We start from the raw sequence: 27,917 nt of genomic DNA, 5'->3' as shown, positions 1-27,917 counted from the left end.
ACATCATGTTGGGTAGTTCAGTCTGGCCTAAAATTCCTGACCATTCTGATTCAGTTTCCCAAATGCAGGGACTACAGAAACATGCCCCTGCACCTGACTGATAGTTTATTTTATTGCACATATTTATGGCATCTTTCACTGTTCACTACCAAGACATAGCACTTCATTCTGTGGATGTATGGCATTTTGCTTGTCCATTCGCCTGTTAATGGGTATTTGAATTGTAGGAGGGGTAATTTACAGTCAATTTTGTCCTTTTTAAAATTGAGAGAGTAAACTGAACAAATCAAGTTGGGTACTTTCAATACCAGGAGAGAATCCTTTAATTAGAAAAAGAAAAAAAGAATGTGTGTGTGTGAACAAATCTCATATATTTTTGGTTACAACTCCTTGAAATTAGTACCATGTGTGTTTCTCGAGTCTCTGTAAATCCTAATTTTATTTATTTATATTCATTTATCTATTTATTTATTTATTTATTGGTTTTTGGAGAGAAGGTTTCCCTGTGTAGCCCTGGCTGTCCTGGAACTCCCTCTGTAAACCAGACTTGCCTCTGAGGATTGCGCCACCACAACCCGGCTAATTTTGTAAATCCTAATCTGTAAATCCTTTTTTTAAAAGAGACTCTAGCACCTCTGAAAGCGTACTTTAGTTTAAAGAAAAACAAAAACAAAAAAAATTTCCTTATCTATTTATTTATTTACCTATTGATTATTTGGTTGATACGGGGCTCCACTATCTAGCCCTAATTTGCCTGGAACTTGCTATTTAGAACAGACTGAATTTGTGATCCTTCACCCTCAGGTTCCCCAGTGTTGGGATTACAGGCACCAGCTACCACACGCACTTCAAATAATAAAAATAATAAAATTAAAAAACCTACTAAAATTTAGAGATTAAATGATCATATGTATTTAAAATAAGAGACCCTGAGACAGCTCTATAATTCCCACGTTCTAATCCCAGGAGGGCAGCTGCTTTGCATGTCGGGAGTTGTAGTCCATAAAAGAGTCCTTTCTAGACAAGATGGCGGAGTTGCTAATGACGCGCAAAGGGGCGGGCCCCGAGGGAATCTGGGCCGCTAGGGGATTGGGCAGCGCGGGGATTAGGCAGGCGGGAAGTAAAGACCAGGTGTTAAAACCTTAACCCCGAGTGAAGCTGGGTGCCCTAAACTCTCGCGAGATCTCATAGAGCCCAATGGAACGCTGGGCTCTGCTTATCACTAGGGGCATTTGTTAGGGGCGGAGCTCCTGAGGCTTCTGCCCGCGAGTCGTAGGTGCCCGGCGTAAAGGCATTGCAGCTGAGCCACGGCTCTAAGGAGCGTAACCGTGGCCATGAAGGAAGAGAAAGATCACAGGCCTAAGGAGAAGCGAGTGACCCTGTTAACACCTCAAGGTGCCACAGGCAGTAGCCTTGGAGCTACTGCCGAAGGCGCCAAAGGAGAAGATAAGCAAGATCGCAACAGGGAGAAGAAAGAAGCTTTGAGCAAGGTGCCTATGGGCTGGTGGCCCGAGAGAGGGCGGGACGAGTACACGGATTGGGGAGGGTGGCTGGGAATGGGGCTGTTCTTTCTCTCCCGGGTTTCTCTTCTGTTTCTAACTGAATGAAAATTGCTTCGCTCTGTCTCACGCACCGGTGGAGATGGGATTAGCGGGTTCTGGTCAAGCCCCCGAAGTGGGGGGTGAGGGAAAAGGAGGACTCCTAGATGAGAAGGGTTTAAGTTAGAGCTACGACTGTGAGGTGGTCATGGGAGAGGGGAGCGGCAGGAAAGATAGGGGAACTTTAATTGCGACACCAGGGGTGAGGCGTGAGAGTAATTGTGGTGTGTTAATAGAGGCGAGTTGGGGAAGTACGTTAAAGGAATTGATGACAGATGGAGGGCGATGAGGGTAACGTTTTACATATGTTAAGCCGAATGGGGAGGGGTTTCTTTCAGCGCCTGTAAGGTGTGTGAGAGATACGATTGATACGATTTCGATTTCGTGACATCCACGAAAGACCGGGATTTGTCTACCTGTTTACTAATAGATCCGTTTTTTTAAATGGGTTTTAAACCGCAGAGTTGCCATTTAAGAGCAGAACCTGACATTGTCAGGTTGCGCCAGTCAGTTGTCATTTCCGAGAGTATAAACCCGCGTTGGGCTGCAGAAGACTATTTTCAGTGTTTTTATAAGTGCTTTTGTATTTTAAAGCTGATCATCAAGAGCCATGATTTGGGTATACCAGAAAGTTGTTGTGTACTGATTTTATTTTCCTCATTCATTTCCTAAGGTGGTAATTCGAAGATTACCTCCCACTTTGACCAAGGAGCAGCTTCAGGAGCATCTTCAACCTATGCCTGATCATGATTATTTTGAGTTTTTTTCTAATGATACTAGGTAAAAAAAAAAAAAAACAAAACAAAAACGGGGGTGGAAAATAGTCTTCCATTCTTTTTATTCTACTCCTTTTCGTTTTTGAGCTGGTTTCTTTAATATATACATGTTTGCAATTCAGCCAGTCACCTGCAACCATATTCACATCATTGCTTTCCCCCTCTACAGTCTGTATCCTCATATGTATGCCAGAGCATATATCAACTTTAAAAACCAAGAAGACATTCTTTTATTCAGGGACCGATTTGATGGCTATGTATTTCTTGACAATAAAGGTGAGTCTTTATAAGATTTAGGGGAGTTTGCCATTTTTACATTTAAGAGAATTGTGCAGCCACTTGTGATGCATGCCTATTATCAGCACTCTGGTGACAGAGGCAGGAGGATGACTACAAGTTTGAGGCCATTCTGGGCTACATAGAATGACTAGAAAGAGGGTTAGGGAGAGGAAGTGAGAAAGGGAGGTAAGGAGGGAGGGGATAGCAGTATACAAAATGATGCTTTCTCCATGCCTATGTAGGTTTTTTTTTTTTTTTTTTTTTTGGTTTTTTTCGAGACAGGGTTTCTCTGTAGCTTTGGAGCCTGTCCTGGAACTCGCTTTGTAGACCAGGCTGGCCTCAAACTCACAGAGATCCGCCTGCCTCTGCTTTCCAAGTGCTGGGATTACAGGCGTGAGCCACCACCGCCTGGTGTTACTTTTTATAAGCTCCTTTAAGATGAAATGTGCAACATTTAAAGGATTTTTATAATCCTCAGATATTTTTATTAACTAATTTATTTAGTTTGATCCAGAAAATAAAATTACCACTGACTTCTCCTTATGTGATACTTTAAACTTGTTTTTAAATGTTGGCTTTCTGCTTCAAAGATATTAATGAATATTCTTTAAGTCAATAGTCCTCAGTTAGAATACTGTTTATCTTTCTCACAAAGTTGTATATAGCTAAAACATCAGATTTGATCTTCCAAGCTAAGGCCCTGGGTGTGATCCTCAGCACCAGCAAAACACACAAACTCTTGGTATCCAGGATACCCAGTTTATAACAAAGACAAATTTCTGACTTAACTCTAATCTCACTTTTTATTTGCTAACTGCTACTTGTAATATTTAGCCAGAACGTATCCAAGTTGGCATTTGCCAACTTTCATTTGGTTTTATAATCATAGATAAATGAAAATAGGGTTTCTTGTCTAGTTTTATTATCTCAATTACTTCAAGTTTTTGAATATTAAATCCTCGATATGGTATATGCCAATAAAAGCTGAAGGCTTGATAACTGTGTTTGTCCAACTTGTGTGTACAAAGGGTAAAATAAGGGCCTCTCACTCTAACATCACTCTCTATTATACTCTCCCATGCTTGACTTTGATCAGTTTTCCCAAACTAGCTATTTTCCCTGGCCAGCATATTGATTCTAGTAGATAGCAATGATTTCTCACTTAGCACAGGGCTCCAAGTTGTAATATTTTCATTTCTTTATCCTTGACATCTGTTACAAGTTTTGAGTCTTATCAACTTATGAATTTCTTAAATTTTATTACACGTATTTTTTTTATTTTGTGTGTCTGCAGGCTATGGCACACATGTTCTCTCATTCCACCATGAGGGTCCTGGGAATTGAACTCAGGTCATCAGCCTTGGTGGCAAGTGTGCTTACCCATTGAGCCTTCTCACCAGCCCATTGTGTGCTTTTTTTTTTTTTTTTTTAGTAACACTGTGTATATTTAAAAAATATTTTATGTGTATGAGCTTTGCCTATGTGTATGTCTGTACACCATATTTCTGTCTGGTGCCCACAGAGGCCAGACCAGGGCATCTGATCCCTTGGAACTGGAGAGTTACAGATGGTTGTGAGCTGCCATGTCGATGCTGGGAATTAAACCCAGATCTAAGAACAAGAAGTGCTCTTAATCACAGAGCTGTCTCTCCACCCTATAAAGTGTATTCTTCACTGAGACTTATCTATACATTCTGTGTCCTCATCAGCCAATGTATGGACAACCACTGTCTCTTTACAGGGGTTTCTATGTTTCTATTTCTGTATACTTCAGCCTGATTGCCATGAAATTCAGTGGTTTTGTTTGTTTGTTTGTTTGTTTTGTGTGTGTGTGTGTTTGTAGGATTAAACCTAGGGTCTCTCACATTACTAGGCCTTGTCTCTATCAGTGAGCTACATCTCGAACTTGAAATTACCTCTTTTGAAATGATTTAAGTTGATAATTATGAAACAAAAATTCCAGACGCATCCTGCTAGTTATAGCCCTCCATTGCCTTGCCTTGGTTCTGCTTTTATTTTTGTTTGTTTGTTTCCCCAGTCTATCTCCCACTGAGCTTCACTCTTGGTTTTTATCTCTTCTACTCCTCAATACATAGTAGTTATTCACCTAGTCTGATTCTGCATTCATTAGGATTTTTTTTTTAATTCATTATGTATAGTGTTCTGCCTGCAGGCCAGAAGAGGGCGCCAGATCTCATTACAGATGGTTGTGAGCCACCATGTGGGTGCTGGGAATTGAACTCAGGTCCTCTGGAAGAGCAGTCAGTGCTCTTAACGCCTGAGCCATCTCTCCAGCCCTCATTAGGATTTTCATAGCCATCTTTCCTTCATAATTCGTTCTTGTTTGAGACAGGGTTCCATGTAGCCTAGGGTAGCTTTGAATTCCTCATCCTCCTGCCTTCATCTCCTAAATACTAGGATTACAAGTATGTGCCACCCAACCCAACTCCTGTTCTTATTTTATTCTAGTTTGTGTCTCTATGCCACTGAAGAGAAGATAGTATTTTTTAATTTCATTAATTAAATTGATTTATTTGTTTGAGAAGATAGTATTTTGTACCTTGTATGACATTGTTCAGTGGGAATGATCTGGCATATCTTTTTTTAACAGTCAGGTTTTTTTTCAATTGAAATATAATTCACACATCATAAAATTCACCATCTTTATGTGCACATTTAGTAGGGTTTAGTATATTCGCCAAGTTCTACAACCATCACTTCTGATTTTGGAATGTTTTCATCATCTCCAAAGAAACCCATCTCCATTAGCAGTCTTCTGCTCTCCCCTCAGCCCTGGCAGCCAACTAATCTACTTTGTATCTATGGATTGCCCTACTCTGGGCATTGCACATCAACAGAATCATTTCATTTGTGTAATGTGTAGTCTTTTTGTTTGTTCGTATTACTTTGTTTTCCCTTTTTGAAACAGTCTGGGTAGACCAGGCTGGCCTGAACTTGTGGCAATCTTCCTATCTCTGTTTTCCGAGTGCTGGGATTATAGGTATGTACCACCATACCTGACTTTAAACATGTTTTTTCTTTTGTTTTAGTGAGGTAAAATTGACAAATTTATACAAGTCTGTTGTACAGTGTGATAACTTGATGTGTGTATATACTGTGAAACAATTGCCATAATGGAGTTAATAACATCTGTCAAACTCATATTGGTACCTCACTGAAAAGAATAGCTTCATGAAGATGTATTTCACACACCATAAAATATACCCATTTAAAGCGGGCAGTTCAGTAGGATTTTTCATATATTCACAGAGTTGTATAACCATCACCACAATCTAATTTTAGACTGTGGTCATCATCCCAATGAGACACCCCATACTTATTAGCTGTCACCCCCACAACTAGCTCCAAAACCATTAGTATCTCCCCATCCCCAGACAGGGTCTCACTCTGTATCCCATGCTGGCCTTAAACTCATGGCAGTCTTGTTCTTGAGTACTGGGATTACAGGGATGTGCTACCATATTGAGCTGCTGTCTCTAGATTTACCTCATCTACCTGGGCATTATATCCCTTTAATCCCAGAGTTTGGGAGGAGGTGGAGGCAGGAGGATCAGGGGTTTAAGACAGTGTCAGCTGCAAAGAAAGTTTGAGGCTGGCTGTGGTTATGTGAGGTATTCTACTTCCAAAATGTGGTGTTTTTTTTTAACATTTGCTTATTTAAGAGCTTTCTAATATTTGTTAGTTTAGTTAGGATTTTGGGACCAGAGCTTGCTAAGCAGCTGGCCTTGAACTCAATGACCCTCCCGTTTTAACCTTCCTGATGCTAAGGTTATAGACACCAAGCCACTATGCCATGCTCTAAAATATTTTGTAATGAAAATTAATTTGTAGATTTTCTTTTCATATATCAAAATACCACATTTTACAAGCTGAATTTCAGTGAACATTTACTTCTATGCCATATCTTTTATTTGTTGTTGTTGATTGAGATAGGATCTTTGTGTCTCCCAGGCTGGCCTGAAACTCTTGGGCTCATGTAATCTTCCTGCCTCAGTCTCCCCAATGTTGGAGACTGTAGGTACATACCACTACACCCAGCTTGCTGTCGTGTCTTTACTTATGTTATCAGTGTGTGACTCTATAGTAATTGTTATAATGGTTTTGGCATTTGGGAGACTATTCAAATGACTGCCATTTAAGTAGGTCTAGAAAACAGTAGGCTGATTTGCTTGTACCCACTTTTGACATCTTTATTAAAGCAAGGATGTCATTTTCCCCCTAAACAGGTCAGGAATATCATGCTGTCGTAGAATTTGCACCTTTTCAAAAAGCTGCAAAAAAGAAGATTAAGAAAAGAGATACAAAAGTTGGCACTATTGATGATGGTACAGTATAGCTCTGGTTATTCACTTTTTTTTAGTCCTTTTGCATGATGCTTTTGTGAGTTAGAATCCATTATGTTAAATAGAAAACATATGAATAAAGTTAATGAGAAATCTTATGCCTATGGAAGCTTTGCTGACTTGTTAGAGTGGGTATGGATTTTTCACAGTGTTTCTGTTCTCTTTGGCTAGTGGCATTTCATTCCTCAACCACTGAGCAATCTAGTCTTGACCACTGAGCAGTAAATCATTCTGAGTCTGTTGGTTAGGAGATGATAAGAAAGATCAGCTTTTGGGGTTGAGGATTTAGCTCTGTGGTAGAGCACTTACCTAGCAAGCACAAGGCCCTGGGGTTCGGTCCTCAGCTCTGAAAGAAAAAAAAAAAAGAAAGAAAGATCAGCTTTTAAATGATATTAACTGCTCCTGCTCCTACCATTGCCGTGATTTAACTTTTAGTTTCCGTTATGTTTCTAAAACAAAGTTTGACCTGTGGTTGAAAATATTGTAAAAAAAGTTTTTGAGATTTATTTATTTTTATTTTATGTATATGGGTATTTTATCTGCATGTATGTCTGTATACCACTTGTGAGTCTGGTGAAAGGAGAGGACAGAAGAGGTCATTGGGTCCCCTGGAACTAGAATTATAGGTGATTATGAGCCATTATGTGGGTGCTTAGAATTAAACCCAGGTCCTCTGAAAGAGCAGTCAATGCACTTAACTACTGAGCCATCTTTCCAGCTGTCCAAAACTTTAAAAAATATTAATGTATATAATGGGAATGGGAGGGAATGCATAAGTATAGTTTAGATGAGAGCTTTTAGGAGTTGGTTTTTCCCTTCTACCATTTGGGTCCTGGGGATTGAACTCGGGGATTGTCTTTACCCCTGAACCATCTTGACAGACACCCCCAAGTAACTTCATATAAAGCAACTAAAATTGCCAGTCTAATCTAAGCTTTGAATATGCAGTTAACAATACATATAGTTATTAAGCTAAACAGAAATATAGGAATGGAAAACTGGTGTAATTTCCATGTAAGGTAAAGCCAACTCCAGATTTTGAGATTTTGATAACATTATGTTGGATAACTGTTGTATAACTCTTGTTGTATTGGATAAGGATTTAGCCCCAGTATTTTTTTAAAAAGATTTATTTATTATGTATACTGTGTTCTGCCTGCATGTATCCCTGCAGGCCAGAAGAGGGCACCAGATCTCATTACGGATGGTTGTGAGCCACCATGTGGGTGCTGGGAATTGAGCTCGGGTCCTCTGGAAGAGCAGTCAGTGCTCTTCACCACTGAGCCATCTCTCCAGCCCCTAAATTTTATTTTTTATATGTTTGGGTGTTTTGCCTGCATGTATATCTGTGTTCCACATTCATAGGTGGTGCTCTCAGAGGCTAGAAGAAGATGTCACTCCCTAGAATTGGAGTGACAGAAGGTTGGGAGCCACCATTGGGTTTTGGAATGGAACCTGGATCCTCTGAAAGAGAAGCCAGTGTTCTTAACCACTTAGCCATCTATCCAACCACCGGATACAGTATTTTTTTAATATCAGATTGATTTTTTAGAATCCCCTTTGTTGAATTTTTGTCATTTGTTATTATAACAAGTACTTTATAAAACAGCAGAGACTTGAATACACAGATTTTATTGATATTGCAGATTTTAAATTTTAATGCCTCAGGTATATTTATTTCCCTTTCTTAGGACAGAGGTATGTAGGAGAGAATTCCAGGAAGCACCACACTCTCTGAAGCCATGGCCTCTCCTTTATCTTTTTGGAACACCACACTTTCCTATGTTGAGTTTTCATAAAGTAGGGTGTGCTGTGCACAAATTGCTTCCATGCTGTTAGTTAATGAATACTCTATCATTCCCATTTCTCCTATAAGTGTGGCTCTGGGTTCATAGGAGCCTTTGTTTGTTTTTTTCTCCTGAGATTCTGGGGCTCAAACCTAATGCCTCACCCATGCCTAGCAAGTGCTCTAAAACTGAGCTGCCATCCCAGCATCCCAGGCCTCTCATCAGTGTGTTCAAATGTACGGTCTCTCATTTCTCCTGACTGCTCTGTTTGTTACACCAGACTCACACGGTGGGTATCAGTAATTTGAGTCCCAAGATAGCCCTAGTCATCTAGCTTGTGTGAGTGTTCTGTTTGTGTTTTTTAAGTCTTCCGTTTAGTAGAAAAGTATCTTCTTTGATAAATACTTGTCCTACGCAATATTTCTTGTTTGTTGGTTAAAGTCTCTGTTTTCTGGTTCCTTAAATAATCATTTAGATCCAGAATACAGGAAATTTTTGGAGAGTTATGCCACAGACAATGAAAAAATGACATCTACTCCAGAGACATTGCTGGAGGAAATAGAAGCCAAGAATCGAGAATTAATAGGTAAGGTGGAAAAGGATTTTGGCCAGTAGCTTTTTCATCAGCTTCCCTAAGTCTGTCTCCTCCTGCCTGACTTGGCAGCTCTATGATCTTGAAGTTACTCCCTTCTCTGAGACTGAGTCTCCTGGAATGCACAATTAATAGCTACCTCACAGGATTGGGAGACAAGGTTCTAGTGGTTCTCTCAGTGTCACACAGCTGGGATATAAGCATGCAGAGTTGAAAGCTTGTTACGGAATGCCTAGCTGATGATAAACCTTGGAAGAAAACTTGGTGTCTCCTAGCAGTAAATTTATATTCCTAAAAATTGATCTGGTAATCTAAAAAACTGAAGTTCATTATTATAAAATTGAAAATCTGAAAAATTTTAGCTTAGATGTTAGTCCTAAGCAGCCAACTCTAACTACTGACATAGTGTTTGACCCAAGATTTCCACTCCTAGGAATTTACCCCATAAATTTATCCATATATTTATCCATAATCCTAGCTATTCAGGAGGCAGAGGTAGAAGGATAGAAAGTTAAGGCCTGCCTGGGCTACAGTTTGTTCATGGCCAGTTAGGTAATTTAGTGAGCAAGGTGCTGTCTCAAAAAATAAAATAAAATAAATGGAAAACAGAGGTGGAAAAAAAAACAGTAATGGTGGCATACCGTTGTAATCCCAGCATTTGGGGGTGGAGGTAGAAGAAGAGGGATCAGAGGTTAAAATCATCCTTGGAGAGCTGGGCAGTAGTGTCGCATAGCTTTAATCCCAGTACTTGGGAGGCAGAGACAGGCAGATCTCCAGGTTTGAGGCCAACCTGGTCTATAGAGTGAGTCCTAGGACATCCAGGACTATTAGACAGAGAAACCCTGTCAAAAAAAAAAAACAAGGACCATCCTTGGTTACTTAGTGAGTTCCAGACCAATCTAAGCCATATTAGACCCTATCTCTAAACAAACAAAAAGAAAGTTTAAAAAAAAGTAAGTGTTCAAAAAGATACCATCAAGGCTAATATTGTGCGGCATGTTGCTTTTGTTTATTGTTTTGAGACAGGCTCTCTCCGTAGCCCTGGCTGTCCTGGAAGTCCAGACCATGCTAGCCTCACAGAGATCACAGAGACCCTCCTGCCTCTGTCTCCCTAGTGTGTCACCATGTCCAGCCCCATTTCCCTTTGTGAATGTTTATGTGGGGAGGGGTGCGCACAGTGGTGCAGGTGCCTGAAGATGCAGGAGGCTTCAGATTGCCTAAGGCTGCAATTCTGATGTGGCTCCTGAGAGGTGAACTCATGTCTTCTGCAGTAGCAGGAACCACTGAGATGTCCTGCAGCCCCTTAAATAGAATTCTGAAGCTTGATTTCTAATAGTGAATATGCAGAATAAGTGCATTTCTGGTAGCTTCCTTAGATTAAATTCCAAGAAATAGAAATAGGGTATCAGGATGATTAGATGTTTGTAGCACAAACTGCCTCCCACCCTCAATTTCTTTCCAGTTGAACGAACTTAATGCTCTTATATAATAAGAGTGTACTTACTTGTGTCTTACCAGGTAGAAATTACTCAAAAACTTTCAGTATTTATTTTTTTAAGATTTATTTTTTATGTATACAGATGCTTTGTCTGCATGTAGGCCTGCAGACCAGAAGAGGGCATCAGATTGTGAGCTGCCATATGGGTGCTGGGAACTGAACTCAGGACCTCTAGAAGAGTCCTCTTACCTGCTGAGCCATCTCTCTAGCCAGACCATTCAGTATTTCATTGTCTTTTTTAAAGATTTATTTATTAATTATGTATACAGTCTGATGTGTCCCTGCAGGCCAGAAGAGGGCACCAGATCTCATTACAGATGGTTGTGAGCCACCATGTGGTTGCTGGGAATTGAACCCAGGACCTCTGGAAGAGCAGTCAGTGCTCTTCACCACTGAGCCATCTCTCCAGCCCCCTTTCAGTATTTCAGTGAGAGTTTATTCACTTTTTTTTTCTTTTTCTTTTCTTTTTTTTTTTTTTTTTGAGAGGGTCTCATATATCCCAGGCTGGCCACAAACTATATAGCCATATAGCCAAAGATAGTCTCAACTCCTGATCCTCTTGCCTCCACAGGTGTGTGCCACCATACCCAGTTTTATTCACTTTTGAAAAATGTATTTTAAGACTGCATTTTGAAATAGAATACTATACAACTTGTTTGGATTAATACAGTGCTGGATTTTGTAAGGGGTGTAATTTCTCCATCTTGAGTGGGTAGCAGGGGGATGACTGAAAGCCAGATGCTTTCTGGGCTTGATAAGCATTATTAATAATCTGCTTATGTTTTATAGCTAAAAGAACAACCCCACTTTTGAGCTTCCTGAAGAACAAGCAGGTGAGTGTTCATTTTTGTAGTTTTCCTGGTTCTTTATTAGTTTACAGTGTATAAACATTTGAAAGCCTTAGGATCCTACAGAAGTAGCTGTTTTCTCACAGTTAGCCCTTGAGGATCTAGCTTCTTTGGCTATCTTCATGGTGGTGGTGGGCCTAGGGGCTTACCCTGCAGGCCTGGAGAGAGCTTTGCTGTCCCAGAGACATTTGTGATACCCTGAAAGCCTCGGAAATGTACAAAGGAAACCGTGGGGACAGGTCCCAGTCTTGATTCTCCAGAGGATAGGTATTAAGGATGTTGTAGAAAGTAGGAAAGAAGCCGGATGGCAGTGGCACACGCCTTTAGTCCCAGCACTCAGGAGGTAGAGCCAGGAGGATCTCTGAGTTCGAGGCCAGCCTAGGCTACAGAGCGAGCTCCAGGACAGGCACCAAAACTACACAGAAATCCTGTCTCGAAAAACCAAACTAAAAAAAAAAAAAGAGAGAGAGAGAGAGAAGAAGTAGGAAAGAAGTCAGATGGGTTAGGAGGTACCCATAATGCCTTTGAGGCTAGTGGGGGTTTTAGTACCTATGTAATTGGAAGGATTGTGTTGGTATTTCTAGAGAATGAGAGAAGAGAAGAGGGAAGAAAGGAGGAGACGAGAAATAGAAAGGAAAAGACAAAGAGAAGAAGAGAGGAGAAAATGGAAAGAAGAGGAGAAACGAAAAAGAAAAGATATAGAAAAGCTAAAGAAGATAGAGAGAGTTCCAGAAAGGGAAAAAATAAAGGACGAACCAAAGATTAAGGTATGAAAACAACGGGAATGGACTGCATGCCACTGAAAACTGCATGTGTCTGTTTATGCATGAGCCTTGTATTGTTGCAAGTTTTGTTTTGTTTTTGCACTTTTGGGGGTGGGTTCTCAAAATAAAGAGATTTCCTATTATATTAATAGTATTAAGTTTTAAGCTTAAAATGACTTAGAAGGATTCAGTAGTTTACCCAATTCTACTGTCCTTCATTGCAGATCTGTTTTGTTCAAGTCACTAATAATGTTTGCTATGTGGGTTGCTAGTCTCTCAGTTCCTGGTAAAGAGGACTTAGGCTTGGCTTGCATGAATTTGGGGTTTTATTCAGCTTTTCTTTCATAAATGATACATGAAGTTGCCTCATCTGTTTGTTTTCCACTGTCTTCAGGTACACAGGTTTCTGTTACAAGCTGTGAATCAGAAAAATGTAAGGATCAAGTACATGATACAGAGCACCTAGTATCATGTCATACACACAGGTCTTAGCTAATAAGAACTTTTGGTGGTGGTGGTAGTGTTCCGTGTTAAAACCCCTTCAGATTGACTTGGGTCTTTGTGAAAGCTGAGCTATTTGACATCTATTTTTAAAAGGAAACCCCAAACCAGGCATGGTGATTCATCAAGGCAGAAGGGTTTAGTGTGAAGTCAGACTAGCCTGCAGTTCCAGCACCTACTTCAATAAAATAAGATAGAATAAAAGAGAGGGTGCCCTAGTGACCCTGATGCTCTGCTATGTACCCAGAAGCCTTAGCAATGCAGGTTCAGAGGAAAGTCAGTTTATATAGTGCTTTCTCATCTTTTTTTTTTTTTTTTTTTTTTTGAGCTGAGGATCAAACCCAGGGCCTTGAGCTTGCTAGGCGAGTACTCTACCACTGAGCTAAATCCCCAACCCCTATATGCCTCTCCTAACTGGCAGGGAAGAGTATTGACTAATACCCTGCCTTAAGTGCTTTCCCCTCTCATATGATTCCCGAGTTACTGTCTTGCATCTAGGAATCTGTGATCAGCAGGTGCTTATTGCTACATTGCATATAGGAAGAGGAAACCCTGTAGAAAGATCTCAGCCTTGCTGCTTCCTTCCCAAGGGCATGGCTTGGGCAGCCCCTGCTCCAGTGAACATACCAGAGACGTACCCACAGCTAGACCTTCAGAAAGTCTGAGAGCATCTCACAGATATGACAGCATGGTTGCCACCTTCTACTTTGTGGAAATATAGCAGTTTGGAGGGCTGGGGTTTCCTGAGTCTCCTTTGGACTCATAATTGCTGATACTGGGGAAGGTCCACCTTAGTTCCTTCCAGCTGAGTCTGTCTACCATGCCACAAGTGATTTGACTTGCTCGTCCTCATGATGAGCAAGACAGACAGAACGTAGAGCGAGCCATGCTGGAGAGCTTCTCTAATGTTCTTATTAGAGGAACGAACATCTTGGTATCTAATACAGGTAGATGTTCATTAGAGAAATAAGAACACTTCAAATGAAACCTGCACATCTGCCCTCATTTTACTTTGGGACCTTCTTTGTGTCCATTTTGGATTCCCATTTGTAGTGGCTATGTGTGCTGAAGTAGCTCATGCTTAAGTCCTGTGGTTCCTTTGCCTTTTGCTTGGTGACTTGCATGATGCCTTCTCCCTGAGATGAACCTCTTATGATGCACTCACTGTGATATTTTGTTTTGCCTAAGAATCTCTGCCTATCCAACACCTAGCAGAGATATCTATGATACCTTTTTATAGCAATGATGTCAGTGAGAGTGGCATATGTGGTACTGAGTAGAGATGAAATGTCAGCATTCTATTGTATAAGGCTTTAGGATTGTAAAAATCCAATGCCAAGTAATTATTGCTATTTATCTTTGGTGATAATGTGATTATACCATCATAAATATGTTATTCTCAGGCTTAAGGCAGAATCATTCCCACAATGGATCTCTCCTTTGGTGATCAAGATATTTGGCATTACAAGTTTATGCACATAAGAAAAACAAAAACAAAAAAAAATCGACTCACTTAAAAGTTTGACCTATAGCCAGGTGCACGCTTTTAACTAGCACTAGGGAGACAGATAAAGACAGATTGTAATTTCCTGGCTATCCTGGGCTACATAGTGAGAACCTGTCACAAAACCCTTCAAAAGAGTCCATTTAAAACCAAAGGAACTGGGCAAGTCTCAATGAAACACTCACTATTAGGATAAGAATTTATACTGTATCAAGCTGATAATGGAAAGATAAATAGTTAATTTTAAAAAAAACCAAAGGAGTCTTGATCCCATTGCCACAGGATGATGAAACCATTTCCTGTTGAAGGAATGATGCTTTCACACTACTAGCATCCTTTTAGTAAATCACTATTGTATACTAGTTTGTCTGGAAGTTTGAGAATAATGGCAAAGATAAGGGGCCTTCTGTTGTCTAAAGTTAAAATATTTGTATATTGTGGGATTTTTGATAGACTCAGAAGGCAGTGCCCCATTTACCAAAATAAAAATTTTCTCTTTAAAAGCTGCTCAAGAAACCAGAAAAAGGAGATGAGAAAGAACTTGATAAAAGAGACAAAGCCAAGAAGATGGACAAAGAGAATGTGAATGAAGAAAGAGCTAGTGGGCAAAGTTGTACTCTTCCCAAGCGTGCTGATGTCGTCGAACTGAGGGATGAAAAGCCCAAGAGGTCAGTCAGCGATTGAGAGCTCTTAGGCATGTTCCATCACTAGCAACTGATGGAGACGCCATATACTTTACTTGCATGGAGTTAAATTATTTGCTGGTTGGACTGGTGTACTCACCTGTAATAACACCCAGGAAGCTGAGGTAGGAGGATTGCTAGTTTCAAGGCCAGCCTAGATCACATGGTAAGACATTGTCAAAAAAAAAAGGAATTGCTTTATATGGGTGGAGGGAAGAGGGGGACAGGTTTCAAATATTCTAATGTCTTTATCTAGGTGAATGACCTTTGGTTTTTCTCTTTTAAAGATGTATTCATATTATTTTCAGTTATGTATATGTTGTCTATATGCACATGTGTGCGAGTGCCCTTGGAGGCCATAGGTGTCAGATCCCCTTGTGGCTGGAGTTAACAGGTGGTTGTGAGCTTCTGGTGTGGGTGCTGGCAACCAAACCTGGGTTTCCTGCAAAAGCAATAGGTTCTTAACTGGTGAGCCAGCTCTCTAGGCCTGATTTCCAGTTTTGCTTGTTTTTCTAAAACTACTACTTTTTCCTTGCAGTGCACCTTCATTAGGGTGGTCAAGTTAGGATCACAGAGTTCCTGCATTTGCAACTGTAGGATGCTTTAAGGTTCAGTCTCAGGGGCCTTTCTTGGTTCTGTTGTGGTTTTCAGACGGGTCTCAGGTGTGTGAGGCCAGCCTATGGTGCTGGGACCTGAGCCCCGGGCATTTCATGCATCATTAGGTAAAGCACTCTGTCAACCGAGCAGTATTTCCAGGTCTCTTGTTTGTTTTTCATGCAGGCCTGAGGAGGAGAGTTTTAGAGAGTACAGAGACAGGGAGCGGGATTATGAAAGAGATCAGGAGCGCATGATCCGAGAAAGAGAGAGGCTGAAGCGGCAGGAGGAAGAACGGCGGAGGCAGCAGCAGAAGGAGCGCTATGAGAAAGAGAAGGCTTTCAAACGAAAGGAAGAGGAGCTGAAGCGAGAGAAAGAAGCACTTCGAGATAAAGGAAAGAAGAGTGAGAATACAGAATCAATATGCACCTCAGAAAAAACTGAAAGGAAAGAGGAAGTGGTTAAGAGAGACCGCATAAGGAACAAGGTGCTGCTTTTCAGTTTTTTTATGAGGATTGCTTCCCCCATTCTTACAAGTATAAATGCAAAGGAATGCACTCTGCCCACCCCAACTAGGTACTGAACTCAGGGCCTTGCAAGCTTTCTGCCAGTGAGCTTCATCCCCAGTCCCTATTGTGGAACTTTCATTTTCTTTTGTTACTTTTTGGTTTGTTTTTGAGACAGGGTTTCTCTGTGTAGTTTTGGTGTCTGTCCTGGATCTCACTTTGTAGACTAGGCTGGCATCAAACTCACATAGATCCGCCTGCCTCTACCTCCTGATTGCTGGGATTTAAGGCGTGTGCCACCACCGCCCAGCCTTTTGTTACAATTTATTCATTTATTTTGTGTGTGCATGCACATGAGTATGTGCAAGTGCACATATGTCTCAGTGCATGAGTAACAGAGGACAATCTTTGGGAGTCATGTCTCTCCTTCCACCATGTAGGTTCTGGGGATTGAACTCAGGTTGTCAAGCTTGACAGCAAGTGCCCTTAACCGATGAACACTAATTTGTTTTTTCAAGACAGGGTTTCTCTGTGTAGTTTTAGAGCCTGTCCTGGATCTCACTCTGTAGACCAGGCTGGCCTCAAACTCACAGAGATCTGCCTGGCTCTGCCTCCCAAGTGATGGGATTAAAGCATGTGCCGCCACCACTGCCCGGCCAAACAGTAATTTCTTAATATCCTATTTATTCATATTCAGAGTTTCCCAGTTGCATCATTAATGTCTTCTTAAATAGGAGCTATGAACAAAGTTCATAGAAGGTGTGTGTCTGAAATAGTTAAATTGTGTGTGGTTGAATTCTCTTTTGATCTATCCAATCTCCCTTTTGTTTTCCTGACATTGAATTGTTTGTTGCAGAAACCAGTTTGTCTTATGGATCTCCTGAGATTGAAGATCGTCAAATTATAGTATTGTGACCTCATTGACCATATACATCCTATGTGTGTGTATTTTACAGTCAGTAATTAAGTGCTGGTACTGTGATAGACAACTTAGCACTAAAAATTTACAATTAACTAAACAATTTTAAAGTGAAAATGATAGTCAAATCTAGGCTGACAATCAGCAAACTTTTCTAGAAAGGACCAGCTGGTAAAGATATTAAGCTGTATCAGCCATATAGTTTCTGACATAGCAGCTAAACTTTGTTAAGAAAACAAGCATTATGATATATAGAAATGATCTTGGAGTTGGGAGTGTTTCTTAATGGTTAAGAGTGCTTGCCTAGGCCGGGCAGTGGTGGCGCACACCTTTAATCCCAGCACTTGGGAGGCAGAGGCAGGCAGATCTCTGAGTTTGAGGCCAGCCTGGTCTACAGAGCAAGATCCAGGAAAGGCACAAAGCTACACAGAGAAACCCTGTCTCGAAAAACCAAAAAAAAAAAAAAAAAAGTGCTTGCCTAGACTGCAGGAGGCCCTAGGTTCAATCCCTAGCACTGCAAAAAGGAAAAAAAAAAAACATGAATGAATCCAGTAAGGCTGTGTCCCAAGCAAATCTTATTTACCTAGAAACAACAACAGCAAAAACCAAACAAACAAATTTGGGGATGGAGAGATGGCTTAGCAGTTAAGGATGGACATTACTTTTCCAAGTCCTGGAGTTCAGTTCCTAGCATCCATGTCAGGCACTCACAGACACCTATAACTCCAGCCTCTGTAGGCAACTGTACATATATACACACATGCACACTCACACCCCACAGTTAAAAGTAATAAAAATAAATCTTTAAAAGGGCTGGGCATGGTGATCTACACCTTTAATCCTAGAACTCAGGAGGCAGGAGCAGGTTGACAGGCAGGTAGATCTTTACAAATTTGAGGCTATCCTGGTCTAAACAGCGAGTTTCAGGCCAGCTAAGGCTACATAGTGAGACCCTCTCTTAAAAACAAAAACAAAATAAACACGCTGGGCGGTGGTGGAGCACACCTTTAATCCCAGCACTCAGGAGGCAGAGCCAGGCGGATCTCTGTGAGTTCAAGGCCATCCTGGGCTACCAAGTGAGTTCCAGGAAAACACAGAAACCCTGTCTCAAAAAAACAAAAAATAAATAGATAAGTAAGTAGGTAGGTAGGTAGGTAGGTAGATAGATAGATAGATAAACAAAACACCTGGTATGCCCTGATCTAGAGACTTTGAATATACTCACACTCAGTCTTGGGCAAGAATATTCTTAAGTGATGCTGTGTTCCCTTCCCCTTATGTCACATTAGGAAGAATATGCTGCTTGGATATCCTATTTTGTTGTTAGTTGACTTTAAGGACACAGAGTTTTGCTGTGTAACATAGGCTGGTCTTGACCTCATGGCAATCTTGCTTAAGCCTCCAGAGTGCTAAAATTACAGATGTGCACCTGTGCTGAATGTTGGTTTCCATTGTTTTAGGACAATTCTCAAATGGTAGGTCATGACCCTTTGGCAAACCTCTATCTCCAAAAATACTTACAATTCATAACAGTAACAAAATGACAGTTATGAGATAGCAATGAAACTAATTGTATGGTTGAGGAACTATAGTAAAGGGTCATAGCATTAGGAAGGTTGGGAACCATTACTTTAGGATGGTGTATGGTTGAGTGGCTCTTGTGAAGCCTGTGCCTACTTGAGCATGTGTACTACTTCCCCTTCTCGTACATGTCTGTCTTTCCTTCCTCTTCATCCTCCCCCCCCTTTTTTTTTATCACTAATGTCTTATTTTTAGATGATGATGTGGTGGTGGTGGTAGCTTTGCCTACATGTGTATCTGTGCACCCTATGTGCAGTACCTGAGGAGGCCAGAAGAGGCCATCGGATACCATAGACCTGGAGTTACATATATTTGTGATCCACCACATGTGTACTGGAACAGATCCCAAATCCTCTGAAAGAGCAGCCTGTGCGCTTAACTTCTGAGCCATCTTCTTACATCTCCTCTCTTTTCTATTTTTGTTTTTTTTGTTTGTTTTGTTTTGTTTTGTTTTGGTTTGTTTTGGTTTGGTTTTTTGAGACAGGGTTTCTCTGTAGCTTTGGAGCCTGTCCTGGAACTCACTCTGTAGCCCAGGCTGGCCTCAAACTCACAGAGATCCACCTGCCTCTGCCTCCCAAGTGCTAGGATTAAAGGCGTGCACCACCACCGCCTGGCACTCTCTTTTCTATTTTTGATTCATTTGTTTGAGACAGTTTCATGTAACTCATGCTGACCTTAACTACTATATAGCCTAGGCTGGCCTTGAACTGCTGATCCTCCTTCCTCTCCATCTCAGTCAGAGGTACATACCTTTGTGACTTGCTAATCTCTCCCCGTTTCTTTTTTTCAAGACAGGGTTTCTCTGTGTTTTGGTGCCTGTCCTGGATCTCGCTCTATAGACCAAGCTGGCCTCAAACTCACAGAGATCCTCCTGCCTCTGCCTTCCGAGTGCTGGGATTAAAGGCGTGCGCCACCACCACCTGTCAAGAAAAACATTTAAATACAGATTTAAGCATGTATGTTAACAAACGGGGAGATAGCCGGGTAGTGGTGGCACTCGGGAGGCAGAGGCAGGCGGATCTATGTGAGTTTGAGGCCACCCTGGGCTACAGAGCAAGTTCCAGGACAGGTTCCAAAGCTACACAGAGAAACCCTGTCTTGAAATAAACCAAAAAAATATAAAATAAAATAAAGCCGGCGGTGGTGGTGCATGCCTTTAATCCCAGCACTGGGGAGGCAGAGCCAGGCGGATATCTGTGAGTTCAAGGCCAGCCTGGTCTACAGAGCGAGGTCCAGGACAGGCACCAAAACTACAGAGAGTCCCTGTCTTAAAAAACCAAAAAATAAAATAAAATAAAATGAAATAAATTATTTTATTGATTGATTGATTGATTGATTTTTGGTTTATCGAGACAGGTTTTTTCCGTGTAGCCTTGGAGCCTGTCCTGGAACTTGCTTTGTAAACCAGACTGACCTCGAACTCACAGAGATTCTCCTATCTTTGCCTCCCGAGTGGAGTGTTGGGATTAAAGGCGTGCCCCACCACTGGCTGGTTTAAATCTTTTCTTAATAGACCCTCTCAAAAAAAAAATCACAATTGAACAATAGCAACTGCCCTTATTCTTGAAAATATAAGCTGAAATATTGAAATATTCTTAACTGATTCTGCAAAAAAAGAATGTGTACACATACATTAAAGACAGAAAAGGCAAATTGACAGAATGTTACTACTTGGTGAATCCTATGTGGTATTCACTGCACTAATTTCATAAAATATTTTAGTTGATTTAGAGCTTTTCAAGATAAAGGGTTGACAAAGGGCCAGCAAGATGGTTTAGTGGGTAAAGTGCTTGCTGCCAAGCTAGACAATCCAAATTCAATCCCTGGGACCCACGTGGTAGAAAGAAAGAATCAACTCCTACAGGTTATTCCTCTGACCTTCATATTGTGTGTATACCCAAATAAACATAATTTTTTTATAAGTTGAAAAAGCCAGGTATGATGATGCATGCCTGTAATCCTAGCCCTCAAGAGGCTGAAGCAGGAGGATTGTGAGTTTGAGAACACCTTGGGCTACATAGTGAGACCTTGTTTTAGAATAAGGGTGAAAAGAAACATGAAATATTAATGCCATTAGTTTGTTATGCAAGAAAAGGAGATAAAGACATTATTTACCAGTGTTGAGAGTAAAGATTGGTGTCCTAGCAGTATCTAGAGTTATCATTGTTTCTTGTTTAGTCCTTAAGAACACATAGACTTAGGAATCTTCATTTGTATACTTTCTTCCTTGGTTTTTTGTTTGTTTATAACATGGTCTCCTGTAGTCTAGGCTGGTCTCAAATTTATTATGTAGCTGAGGATAACTTTGAACTTCTGATCTTCCTGACACCATCTCTTGAGTGCTGGGAATCAAACCAAGAGCCTTGTACATACTAAGCAAGTAGTCTACTAACTGAGCCACATCCTGCACCCCATCTTGTTTTTTGAGACAGGGTTTTGTCTCAAAATAAGACAGCCAGGCTAGAACTCAAGGCGATCCTCTTGCCCTGTCCTCTCAACTGCTGGCATTATAGATGTGAGACAGTACCTGCTTTATACATCTTCATTGCATTCTAACTTGCTGTTAGCAGCTCTTTATCATTGGTGTTCAATTCATTGTGGCTTTGCACACTAGAAGCCCCATTATCTATATCTTGAAATATTATGCAGGGTTCTCAAGTATTTGAACACTTCATCTTGTGAAAGCAATGAAATATTTTGCTACAGTTACTTAATTAGGAATAGTGCTTTAGGGCTGGGGACATAGCTTATGTTAGTGCACTTGCCTGGCATGTACATGGCCCTAGGTTCAATCCACAGCACCACATACAGAAGAAGAGTAACTCTTTAGGGTTAGCTTTCATAAATCAGGAAGAAAGGGGTAAGGAAGGCCTATAATTTTTTCTTGAATTTTCTTTGAGGGGATAGGGAGCTCCTTGACCTTGAATAAGAGGTTTGTGTATGCAAAGCTTGTGTTCTGGGTCACACACCCCAATTCTTTTTTGTTATTATTATTATTATTATTATTATTATTATTATTATTATTCTGTATTACTATTTTTGTGGGTTTGGTTTTCTTATTGTTTTGTTTAAGACATGTAGCCCAGGCTGGCCCCAAACTCAGTATGTAACTAAGGATGACCTCCAACTTCTGATATTCCTGCCTCTACCTCCCAAGTGTTGCAATTATACACTTGTATCACTATGCCTGCTTTATGACCTGATTGAATCCAGGGCTTCACACATGCTAGACAAGCACTGTATAATGTGAGCCATATCCCTAGCCTACCACTTGCTAAATTCTTAAAATGGCTTACAAGATTTCTAGGATCAAACAGTCATAAAGCAAACATAGGACTTGAATTAAGAGTCCAAGGCCATGATTTTGTTGGCTTACTGAGGAATCTGATTCTAAAGTGCCACCTGCTAGGGTGGTGGGTTGTACCTAAATTTGAGCACATGTTTTTAGCCAAAGTACAGTAAGTTGTAGTCCCAACTACTGGGGAGGCTGAGGCAAGGAGATCACGGGAGCCCTAGGAGTTCAAGACCAGCCTCGACAACACAATGAGCTTTCACTTTTTAAAAAGTTTGGCAATTTACATAGGGTCTAACCTCATAATTTTCAGGGACATTTCCATGCTTTTTATTTTCAAATTTAATTTGAGTGAGTGTGTGTGTGTGTGTGTGTGTGTGTGTGTGTGTACACGTACGTGTGTACGTACGTGTGTACACATACACACCAATGTGTGCAAGTCAATGTAGGAGTTGGCTCTTTCCTTTTTCTTTGTGATCCCTGGGATCAAAGTCACCCACTGGGCTATCTCACTAGCTAAAGTTTTCATTCTAAATTAATGTCCATATCTATATCTATTACATATATTGCTGTGCTGGGGATCAAACTCAAGACCTTGTTAGGTAAGCACTCTGCCACTGAGCTAAATCCCTAGCCCATCCTAAACATTTTTTTAGGTACTGTTGGATTTTACAGTGAATTTATTACATGGGACATGATGGCTGTGTCTGTAATCCCAGCACTCAGAAGTTTGAGTTAGGCAGATTTCAAATTGAAGGTCAGTCTGGGCTACCTTAGGCCCTGCTCTCCCTCTCCCACCAAAAGGGCAATTTACTGGTGGAGAGTGACAAGCAGGTAATTGTTGAGGTTTCTCCAGAGTTGTTTTCTCCTAGGGCCAGGGATCTAACCCTGGCTTTGCACGGATTAGGCAAGAATCTGTTACTGAGTTACAGCTTAGCCCTTTGTCTTATTAGAAGCGATACCGTGACCACTGCAACTCTTATAACACATGGAATTGGGTGGCTTACAGTTCAGAGGTTCAGTCTATTATCACCATGGTGGGACATGGTAGTGTGCAGACAGACATGGTGCTGGAGAAGAAGTTGATCTTTGATCTGCAGTCAATAAGAAGAGAACTGAGTGTCTTACTGGGCACGGTTTAAGCATATATGACACCTCAAACCCTGCCCTCATAGTGACACACTTCCTCCAATAAGGCCATACCCACTCCAGCAAAGCTATACCTCCTAATAATGCCACTCCCTATGAGCTTATGTGGGTCAATTACATTCAAACAACTACACCATTGATTGTTGTATTTTTGACATTTAAAAAAATTAGGAGTTAATTAGGTAATCCTGAGATGGCTCTAAAAGTTAGGCAAATACATTATATGCATGTATGAAATTCTCAAAGAATTACCAAAAATATTTTAAAACTAGGCAGTAGATTTCTCAAAATATTACACCAGACGTGTAAGGTAATTCTTAAGTGACTGCAAGTTGGGTATGGTGTCGAATGCCTTTAATCCCAGTACTTGGGAGGCAGAAACTGGTGGCTCTCTGTGTTCAAGGCTAGCCAGGTCTGAGAGTGAGTTCTAGGACCGCCAAGACTACACAGAGAAACCCTGTCTTTTTTTTTTTTTTTATAAACCCTGTCTTACATAAAGAAGTGACAGCAACTATAGCTGGTGTTGATGGCCTGCAGTCTTACCTACTCAGAAGGCTGAGGCAAGAAGATACTAAGTTCAAGGCTTGCCCGGGCAACTTAGTGATAGTCTGTCCCAGAATAAATAGAAAAAGGGCTGGAAATACAGCTCAGTGGAGCACTTACCTACCATTCACAAGGGTCTAGTTTCAAGCCCTCCTTTAAAAATGGTTGCTTTTCAGATACAGGAAATGGGAAGTTATTATGTAGCACACATTCAGGTCTTTGACTTGGTTTGGGAGTATACAGATGTATAATTTAGGGCTCTGAAACCAGCCATGTTAAAGAGGAGTAACAGTGTTGTAACGTGAATATTTTCTTTTTGCTTCAGGATCGTCCAGCAATGCAGCTTTACCAACCAGGAGCTCGAAGCCGAAATCGACTCTGTCCTTCTGATGACAACATCAAGCCTGGAGATTCACCTGTGGACAAAAAGCAGGAAAGTGGTATTAGCCATAGAAAAGAAGGAGGAGAGGAGTGAGCAGTCCCAATGGCCATAGGTGTCCTGACTGTCCAGGCAGCCAAAGAGCACGTATTATGCTATCCAGAAGTGCCTTCAGGGCAGAGGAACAGAGAACAAGAAAAGGAGTCGCTGTGCTGGTGGGATGCACTGCAGAGGAGTGTAGTGTGTCTAAGCAGGAAAAGATTGCAGGCTCAGAATTGGAAGTACAATTTCATTGTTTTTTGCAGTTTTCACAAGTTAATTTTAATGTCTCAGAAAAAGATGGTCGCAAGAGCATTGCAAGTAAAAAATGTCAAGTAAGGACTTAACTTTGTATGGCACAAGCAGAAAAGGAGCAGGGGCTAAAATCAACAGGTGTTCTTAATCCTGGCTTGGAGCAGCTTGGTTTGAGTGGAGCGGAAGCACACTAAGTTTTGTTGGGCTCCAACTGTTTGGCATTGTTGGTGATAACTGTTGACTCTGTAGTGTAGAAGCAACAAGCATGTAATTGTAGCACAAGTAGAGTGGAGGATAGAGCAAATGGTGGCTGATGGAAAAGATTTAAATAGTCACGTTAATTCTATATCCTGTGTCTGAAGTTTTTGTAATTATAGCTTATTTTGTTTACTTCTGTGAACTTAGCATCAAAAAATATTTGTAAATGTCTCGTTTTGCCTTTAGCATATTCTCCCTATTAATAGGTAAAGTGTAGTCCTTGGTTAGTTGCTGACAATCTAGTCTTTGTTTTATCTTAGGTATGATGACTTGAGTACATACCCTCTCCAGGAAGGAAACTACACCAATATCTGTTAAATGGCAGCTTTCGGTCTTAGCTTGTTTTGTATCGCTGTCAATAAATTTCAACTTCACTCAAGTATGAAGCTACATTTATTTATTCAGATACTGACTTACTTGTGGTACTGGGGACAGAACCAAGGGTCTCAAGCCTACCGTATGTGCAATCTGCCACTCAGCTATAACCTCCAGCCTCAAGCGAAGTGAAAACTTTATTAAGTAGCTGTTGCTTTAGAGAAATTAAACATTTGATACTGAATTAACTTCTGGTGAATTTTGAAAGGGAATAAATGATATTAATTTCTGCCTTCAGTGGGCAAGGAGAGGCTTCAACCAAAAAGAGGGATCAGATCATGGTTCACCATTCTTTTACCATAAGAAACAAAATGAGCCAGGTGGTGGCGGCGCATGCCTTTAGTCCCAGCACTCCTGTGAGTTCAACGCTAGCCTGGTCCACAGAGGGAGATCCAGGACAGCCAGGACTGTTTCACTGAGAAACCCTGTCTTGAAAAACAAAAACAAAAACAAAAAAAAGAGAGACAACAACCAAAAAAGAAATAAAATGAAGGTAGACACAGTGTTTCACACCTGCAATCCCAGCACTCAGAAGGTCAAGGCACAAGGGTTGACATAAGTTTGAGGTCATCCTGGGCTACATAGTAGAGTCTAGGCCAGCCTGAGCTATAAAATGAGAGTGTCTCAAACAACAAATGAATTGTGTATCTTGATCCCATTCATACCCTGTCCCTTTGTATCCACCCTCCATCCCTGCAACACCTGACCCCCAAATAAAACAAAATTTAAGAGAAGGGAAAAGAAAAAAAGGGGGGGGGAATTAAAAATCTCATCATGGAAGCTACAGTGTGGTGTAGCCCTTTGTCCATATGTCTTTATGTGCAAGTGTTCACTGTAGAGAGTCTGTGGTTCGATTCAAGGCCTCTGGTTTCTGCTACACTAGCAATACTAGGCCTCGCTGGGATGCTACTTGGATATCCTGTGGTTGCCATGTGTTATGGAGATCCAGCAGCTTTGGGTCTGCAGGTCAGGTTTCTTTACATGCTCCAGCATGTAGACTGAAGTTTCTCTGTCCCGCCCAGTCCTGCCCGGGCAGCAGCTGTTTTTATAAAATAATCTTTCAGAGGCTTAATATTAATTACAAACTGTTTGGTCTATGGCTCAGGCTTGTGGCTAGCTAGCTATTACATCTTAAATTAACACATTTCTATTAATCTATGTATTGCCATGTGTCTCATGGCTTTACTTGTGTTTTATTACATCTTACTCCCCTGGCAACTCACAGCATCTCCCCTACTTTGTCTTTTTTCTCCCTGTATCTCTCTTGGATTTCCTGCCTGGCTATATCCTGTGTTGCCATAAGCCAAACAGCTTTTTTTATTTACCAATAGTAACAGCACATATTCACAGCATACAGAAAGACCATCCCACAGCACCAGCGGATTGTAGGTGGGGTAGATGTTGGGGCCGGTCAAGTCATAACCCTGATTGTGGGCCTGGGCTGCTGTAGGGTTGGTCAGCCTGCCAGTTCTCCTGTCTTCATTTGCAGGATGAGCTCTCTAGCATTGCCCCAGCTGATTTACCTCTTGCAGCAATGAGTGAGGGGTGGGGCCAGTTCTGCTTTCACATTGTCAGGGTCTGCTCTTCTACACCTACTCCATGAGGGCCAGTTCTGTCATGTTACCTCTGTGAGGGACAGGGGCCACTCTTCCCAGTGCTGCAGCTGGTGAGGGGTAGGGACCTCATGACCAGCTCCTCCACCTGTCTCAGGCATTGATGGCAGGGGTGGGGGCATCTCTCCTCCACCCATGCTGCCACATGTCAGATGAGTAATAGAGACAAGCTCTCCTTTGCTCACAACCTTGGAGCTGGGTCACCCCCACCTCCAAATACAGCTTTGCTGTGCTGTCTAGGCAAGAAGCAGGGCCCACTTTCCTGAGTGCTGCAGCTGGTGGGGGGAGGGCCAGTTCTCTCATCTATTGCAGGCTGTAAGGCTCAGGAGGGAGGGGGACATCACTCCCCCTCCCACATCACTGCAGGACAGATGAGTAGCGGGGCACAACATTCTTGAAGCTTGATTTCCTTCTTGACAGCTCCACCTAATGTGGCATCGGTTGCCCATTACTAATAGGCTAGTTTATGGCTTTGTATTTCTTCACATTTATTACAAATATTTCTATTCTTTGACAATTTTATACATGTATGCAATGTACCTTTTGTTATTTTGTCTTTTTTTTTCCAGAGCTAAGGACCGAACACAGGGCCTTCCGCTAGGCAAGCGCTCTACCACTGAGCTAAATCTCCAACCCCGCAATGTATCTTTTAAAAAACCCATTTTATTTATGTGTCTGTTTGTCTGCATATATTTATGTACACCACATGAGTGTCTGGTACCAGCAAAAGATTAGATCTCCTGAAACTGGAATTACATGTAGGTGCTGGGAACTGAACCAGGTTCTCTGCAGGAGCAGCAAGTACTGTTAACCACTAAACCATCTCTCCAGCCCCCTAGGCAGTGTCAGTGTATCTTGACCATATCCACCTTTCTCAGCTTCTAGAAGTCAGTTCCAGGAAGCATGTAGAAGTGCCCCTAAAAATGATTGAAAGAATCATCCAAAATTGAGAAAGTACTTCCAAATAAGGAGAACTTTCAGGAGAGTGGCTCGGGTGTGTTCCATGCCTCAGAGAGGTTAAGGAACATAAGTATGAAGTTGTCATTGGATTTGGCAATGCTTGCGTATTAGTAACCTGGGCAGAGGGAAACCATGCCATAGTGTAGAGTGAATGGCAAGTGGGAAGTGGAGATGGGGATAAATAGGTCAGAAGAGATTAGAACTTGAGGAACTCATCTCATTTTAGATGGTCACTGAAGCCATAGGCATGGATTCTGTCA

General features: G+C 41.3%; 1 protein-coding gene across 2 annotated transcripts; it reads left to right on the top strand.

Moving 5' to 3' along the window:
- Nucleotides 1–1,139: 1,139 nt before the first annotated feature.
- Upf3b (UPF3B regulator of nonsense mediated mRNA decay) lies at nt 1,140–25,088 on the top strand. 2 transcript variants are annotated; one of them, XM_036175085.1, is made up of 11 exons: nt 1,140–1,490; nt 2,272–2,378; nt 2,544–2,650; nt 6,901–6,999; nt 9,280–9,390; nt 11,684–11,727; nt 12,327–12,509; nt 12,901–12,939; nt 15,016–15,179; nt 15,975–16,275; nt 24,104–25,088. In XM_036175085.1, the coding sequence occupies exons 1-11, from the start codon at nt 1,335–1,337 to the stop codon at nt 24,251–24,253; spliced, it is 1,461 nt and encodes a 486-aa protein (XP_036030978.1). In that variant the 5' UTR covers nt 1,140–1,334; the 3' UTR covers nt 24,254–25,088. The 2 variants fall into 2 exon arrangements, with proteins under 2 accessions (XP_036030978.1, XP_036030979.1); XM_036175086.1 differs by lacking the exon at nt 12,901–12,939.
- The last annotated feature ends 2,829 nt before the right edge of the window (nt 25,089–27,917 follow it).

Source organism: Onychomys torridus, chromosome X, assembly GCF_903995425.1.
Source record: "Onychomys torridus chromosome X, mOncTor1.1, whole genome shotgun sequence".
Lineage (NCBI taxonomy): Eukaryota > Metazoa > Chordata > Mammalia > Rodentia > Cricetidae > Onychomys > Onychomys torridus.
The sequence above is the reverse complement of the archived record's forward strand: the minus strand, read 5'-3'. Positions and strand labels throughout refer to the sequence as shown.